At 28.5% G+C, this 6,510-nt stretch overlaps 1 protein-coding gene across 2 annotated transcripts; it reads right to left on the reverse strand.

Annotated features, from left to right (window-relative positions):
* Nucleotides 1–781: 781 nt before the first annotated feature.
* LOC126874046 (histone-lysine N-methyltransferase PR-Set7) lies at nucleotides 782–3,749 on the reverse strand. Of its 2 annotated transcripts, none has more exons than XM_050635643.1 (6): nucleotides 3,591–3,749; nucleotides 2,379–2,581; nucleotides 1,907–2,030; nucleotides 1,448–1,821; nucleotides 1,190–1,380; nucleotides 782–1,114 (listed from the first exon to the last, which is right to left on the reverse strand). In XM_050635643.1, the coding sequence occupies exons 2-6, from the start codon at nucleotides 2,496–2,498 to the stop codon at nucleotides 904–906; spliced, it is 1,020 nt and encodes a 339-aa protein (XP_050491600.1). In that variant the 5' UTR covers nucleotides 2,499–2,581; nucleotides 3,591–3,749; the 3' UTR covers nucleotides 782–903. The 2 variants fall into 2 exon arrangements, with proteins under 2 accessions (XP_050491600.1, XP_050491599.1); XM_050635642.1 differs by lacking the exon at nucleotides 3,591–3,749 and adding an exon at nucleotides 3,255–3,584.
* Between the last annotated feature and the right edge of the window lie 2,761 nt (nucleotides 3,750–6,510).

The following is a 6,510-nucleotide window of genomic DNA, read 5'->3' on the forward strand; positions in this document are numbered from 1 at the left end:
TTTTTATTTGCATATAATAAAAGATGAATTACGATATCTCAGTTTCCTAAATTTCCAAAAAAGATTGAGATTGCGAATATTATTTACTTCTATCAATTAAACTACTTTTATTTATAATGTTATTACATAACATCTTTCGTTTATAAAGTTAATTACGAATTACCTCTCACGTCATTTGGAATTTGGCAGTGACAAATTGACAGAAAACAAAAGTAACTGTTTTACAGTACAGGTATCGCGACACAGAGATCGAAGTACTCCGTAATAAAATACTTAAAAGAAAAGAAAACACATTTGTAATCATATCAGTGTATTACAAATCCTTCAACCAGAAAAGGTTGTCGCCTAGTATATTGTGATGTCTAATGAGTTGTCTTATCTGTAGTCAATAATACTAGACTGAATCTAAGACTAGATGAAGCATTTGTTATTAAAGATCGTAAAGAAACTGTACATATTTGTTCATAAACTGTGACACGAAAATGTCTTACAGTCGTAAAATAATAATTAAACATAATAGTAACAACATTAAAAAAGTATTTGATTAAAAATTTTTAATATCTATTTTGTCAGTTTGATGTTTTTAACAGTTTATGAATGTTTATGAATGAAATTTATGTAACAAAGAAAACACGTATGCAAGCTAAACTATCAATTTTATAAAATATCAAATACTTCTAATTCCTCTTGCTTTGTTACATAGATAAGGAAGTATATAATTACATATTTGTTATATCAAAGTAGAGATACATTCATCTTAGAAACATTTTTACTCATAAAATTCAACTAAAATTCTCTATATGTATTTATTGTTCCTTCATAGGAGGAACAAAATCAATTGAACGAATTCTGCTGTACAATACATCATGCTATTATAACTAATTAATTAATTATTTGAAAGCGCTATAATGCCAACCATGGGTGATGACGAATAGCTTCGCGACTTCGATCTCCGTAATCATATGTTATTTCCACCCCTATAGGTATATTTTCTTTCGCCGTAAGTACCAGGTGTGGCGTCGACTCTACTTCTACGACCCGAGCGATTAAATTACCATTTCTTGAATGATTTACTAATCTACCTAACTTATCAGTCTCTGCTGTTGCATCGACGCTAAAAATATGGTGATATTGTAAGTGGTCAATGATTTACAATAATTTTATGAACAATAATGAAGAAAATACCTACCAATACTGATGATTACGATGTTGAAAATAATACATATAACACCCAGTGTTTTGGTCTTGTGCGTATATTTTTTCACGTTTCTTTGCTGTTACTTGATCGATTAATTCACCAATATATTCTACTACAAATTCTCCTTTCATAAACTCTCGTGTTGTTACTACACCACGACCTTTACCAGCAAAGTGTCTTACCTAAAGAAAAATATTTTATGTGGAATTTACGATAAAATAACAACTTTCTTTCATCAACTTGTCTTACTTCTAAGCCTTCTTCTACTTGATAAAGCACTTTATTTTCCATATCACGTTGCTTTTCTTCTAATACAGCTTTCTTTGATTTTCTTACACTGCGGCGTACTGGAAAGTAGTCAGTAAGCTTATGATTTGTACTTTTAGTATTTGAAGAATCTATTGACCGATTTGTGGCAGACTGATTGCTGGTTAATTTTCTACGGCTATGATTAGCAGACTTTTTTAAAGGTTGTTGCTCCAAATTAAGTGTGGGAGTTACTACAGGTTTCTTATGCATATTTTCATTTGTATTTCTTTCGTCTAAATCTTCCAATTGATGGTTTGGCATGTTAATCCTATGTGGTGTTGACGGACCATGAATAGGTACTGCTACAGGTGTTTCTGAAAATTTGTTTATTTATTGAATCATTATCATTTAAATATATGTACATTATGACCTATCAATTAGCAATTAATGAAATATTACCATCAGTTCTGAATTGACCAACATCGGTGAGAATGTCATTTTGTACATCATTGGTTTCTTTACTTCCATAAAACCTTTCTTCAATAGGCAGGATAGAAGCTTTATTTTTTGGGACATCTGTAATCTATGTTTTAAAATGAATGATACTATTGTATATTTTATCATTTTGAATAAAAAATATATATTTGTATATAAGTTATAAAATATACTTAGATTAAAGAATATGAATACAATGAACCAATTGGTCAAATCATAAATAGAACCCAATATGGCATCAAAATAACATGTAAAATACTCTAAAAATGCTCAGTCTTACACAGTTATAACATTTGAATTAGTAGATTTCTAAACTTAAAATTGGTATCATTGAACTCTAACAAGTACTTTTAGTAAATATAAATTTCAACCAAAAAATTGGGCATCCCGAGGAAAAATTCACATGTTTAATTTGTATTTGAAACAAATTACGTACTTGTGTATAGAAAAAGGAACTTATGCACATAGGCACTTTATGTGCTTCAGATACTGAATGGATCTCATCAGAATTAACATTTTTAACATTACTATCATGCAGTTTAGCCTCCTTCTTCATTGGTGAAGTTATATCATATTGAGGGGATAAAACAGCAGCTCTTGTACGAATTGTATTTCTTGTTTGCACACGTTTTCGTCTTCCTACAATTAAATTAACCATTTATACTCTACATTTTATAAATCTTCTGAGATATAAAATATTAAATACGATAATATACAAAATTATATACCACAGCTAATTGTAATATTAATTTTATCTAACATTTTATCTTTATTAATTATGAGTTTTTAAACTATGTACATTATACGTACATATATTATGTCACTGATCAAGTTTCATGTCTTATCATTGTAATTACAGAACCTACACAACATTGTATACATGTTACATGTAACAGTATATATGTATGTATATCTGTGAATATCGTATTGTCATAGATGCATATTAATATCTACGACACTTTGTGAAAAATATTATTGCAATAATAATTGTTTGTTACAATGAGCGTGACGAATGAGTAATAAAATATAAAAAATATGTACGGAGATATAAAATTTAATATTTTCGAATATATCATTTTCTGGTGACTAGAAATATATTTTAGGAGCGTAAGTGTATAAATAAAAATTGGGGACAATTTATGTGGTAAAAATTGTGCAGAAATTAAGTGATGTTCTGGAAAACTAGCGTCTTTGAGGTAACATTCAAAATGGAGAGGAAGAGAGGAAGTAAAAACCATCAAAACATAACCTAATTATAGGAATAAAATGTTTAGTGAAAATGTAGATGAATTTTTTCGAATTATATTCCTACCTTTCACCATGTTACCCCTTGATTTTCCTATGTAATGAATGAATACTGACTCTACTTTTCCCATACAAAATTCTAGCTACGCGAGACGGCCGTTTCGATTCACTTCGACACTAATGTACTTAACATAAATGATTCCTTGATTAATTCGAATTTTCACACTCGTGTATTTTTTTACGAAACGTGTTCGTTTTATTTTTACAAACACGAGGCAACATTTAAGACCGAATAATAAGTAATTTATATAGTCGCCATTGTTCACAATTTCATTAATCTATTCGAAGCATTTTGTGAGGAGGCAAGGCAGTAATTGTAATTACAAACATCGAAATAACATACCGGATATGCCGCCATGTTGCTTACTATGCTACACGATATACTATTATTAAATTAGATACTATCTGTATTTTTGAGTACTATAGATACACACATATATTTCCTTTATTGCTCTCTAAATACATTTTATAGATTAGGTTTCTCATTTTTTCTCGTATCTTTATCCCTTTATCCCTTGTCCATACAATTTAATTTTGATACAATCAGTTAGGAATTGATACTTCATAATCAAAGCTAAATTTTTACAACGTTCGCTTTCTATAGTTATATATTTCATAAACTATATATACGTGATTTTACAATGTTAATCTGTATATTTCTTTACAATTAAACCTACAATGGCTCACAAAATTAGTTGAACACCTACTATAACAGATTTTTATGGATATATTACATTATTATTATTTTTATGGATATATTACATGTAACTTTTTAAAATTTCGTTAACACTATAATGAGACACGATTATCTCAATTATAATAGTAAAATTTGAAACCACTCCAAAAACGTGTATAGAACTCACAAAACATTTATTGCAGACATATATATATATATATATATATATATATATATATATAGCGAAAAATTAGTATACAGCATGAATAGTAATTTTAAGCATACAATTACTGCTAAAAGTGGTCTCATTACATATTCTGCTTATTAATATAGCGAACAATTGACTGTTTAAATACTTTGATGATTTTTGCGAAGTTTAATTTTTCATTACAATGCTAATGAAATTTTAAAATGTTTTGTATAATATACATATAAAAAATTTCTACGACTATTTAAATATTTTCGTGAGCTACTATTTATACTTCATAAATTATAAATTCACTATGTTATATTTTCTTATACTAAACCTGTTTTAAGTTGTAAAATTCAGTTGTTAGTCATACTAGAACTTCTTTATAATAAATACGTCTAAACCGTGTATAATGCCATAAAATTCGGATCTTCTTACTAAATAAAAGGTATGCATATACATGTGTAAAAATAATTGAAAAATGCAATAAGACAGTCATTGTTTGATTTATATAATACAGAAATGTTCAAAGACATATACATCTTCTAAGAATAAAGAATATATCATTACATGATTAATACGAAGACTCATTGAAAAAATATATATGTTTAACTCTAACTAAAAAAGATAAGATAAAGCAGCAAGATACAACAATTAAAAGTGTCTCATATATATGTATGTACATTGATAACTTAAACGTATAAATTTAATTATTTATTTTCTACATTCGCGATATAAAATTGACGAAATCAAATCATTTTCCTATATCGTTTAGTTCCAGGAGTTGGCCACCAGATAGCGGTGTCAGCGGCGCGAAGCTCGGATCGATCGTATTAGAACGATGTTATTTTTTAGATAGATTTAGGTAAGCAATCGTAGAATTCTAGATGAACACATATTATTTTAGTGAAACGTCGGCTCGAAATCCTTTGATTTTCCGAAGAAAATCTAAATCTATCGAAATCTGAGTTATTTGATATTTCTGTAAAGAGATAGCTGTCATATTCTTTTCTTTTTACCGCGGATACTTTAAATCAACTAACGATCAGCGCGGCGCCTCTGCAACGTTGCCAAGCGTCCGCCCAGCTCATTTAAGTGTAACCACGCGCTTACGAACACATGATACGCGATATGCATGGTTTGTTTACTGTTCATTGTAATTTCGAAGTACACGTGCTCAAATAAGCAATTGTTAAAAAATTATCGTGTTCGTTTTAACACGTATCAACGACTTGTCTTCTCGTGTCTTTCGTGTTTTTAGTCAAAGTGACCTGTGATTCGTACTACAAATCAGAGAGGAGCCAGTAAATCAACGAACTATCTATTTAAATGGTATTATAAATAAATATACTGATCCAAAGTTTTTTTTGCCAGATTGAAGAAACAAGATACCTACAAATTATCCCAATATAAAAGAACCATTTATTTTTAATCATTTAGAACTATCAGAATTGCATGTTAACGCCTAAATATTTTGTTAATATTATTTACACCGATCCTTGCTTGCCTCACTGTTCGCTTTAAATTTGCATGCATTGTCATGAAAAATGTAGTTACGGAATAGTCGATAGATGTCAGAATTTTCCGCTCTTTTTATTCGTGTTTTAAACACCTTATATGGATTTATCTTTTGCTTTTTCGATCTAATTATGAGCTAATGTTTCAATTAGAATTATTAGATAATATCATTTATCAAGAGGAATAAGAATCGATGTTACGTTAAGTTAAGTTTATTGTTCTCTCTCTGGTTACAATCTTTACATTGATTTCGTCGAAGGAAGGCGTTATTCAGAAGCCATCTTGCTTCGGTTTCCGCGCTAATTTCAAATTTTAACTTGTTAAATTGCACGTTTTCATTACATACCGTATCGGTCATACTTTTCTTTTTTTTCTGTAATCGCTTAGTGTTACTAATTGTATTAATATAAAAGTACAAAAATACAGACTTAACATTATATCTTACTCTACTTCATAAACGATATATATTGGCCAAATATTCATGCACTTGTCGACATCTTTTATGAATATATTATGTTATAACTACATTAGTACTGTAATAACACCCAACTATCTGGATTATATTAGTAACATTTGAAACAATTCTGAATATGTATATAGAAATTGTAAGATATCTAGTACAAGTGTATATTTTGTAGAGATCTTAAAAATATTCAAACGGACAATCATCCATAATATTATTCATAATATTAATAAATCTCAGTATTCAGTATTTACCTTTAACTTTTATTATCTGCTTAAAGTGATTATTCATACTCCATACTAATTTTTTTACTAAATATAAGTTTAAAATAAGTATATTGCAATTTCTAAATATATTTTCAGATTGGATCCAAATTTTGCCAATGTAATCAGTGTATAATATTAAATAAATAATAA

Source organism: Bombus huntii, chromosome 15 (genome assembly GCF_024542735.1).
Source record: "Bombus huntii isolate Logan2020A chromosome 15, iyBomHunt1.1, whole genome shotgun sequence".
Taxonomy (NCBI): Eukaryota; Metazoa; Arthropoda; class Insecta; order Hymenoptera; family Apidae; genus Bombus; species Bombus huntii.

What these genes read in the sequence shown, in the direction of transcription:
- LOC126874046 (XM_050635642.1), bottom strand. Translation starts at nt 3,318, where the DNA reads ATGGGAAAAGTAGAGTCAGTATTCATTCATTACATAGGAAAATCAAGG. An exon ending in GTTCCTTTTTCTATACACAA is followed by an intron (nt 2,031 to 2,378) that starts GTACGTAATTTG and finishes TTTAAAACATAG; the next exon opens with ATTACAGATGTCCCAAAAAA. An exon ending in AAGTAGAAGAAGGCTTAGAA is followed by an intron (nt 1,381 to 1,447) that starts GTAAGACAAGTT and finishes ATTTTTCTTTAG; the next exon opens with GTAAGACACTTTGCTGGTAA.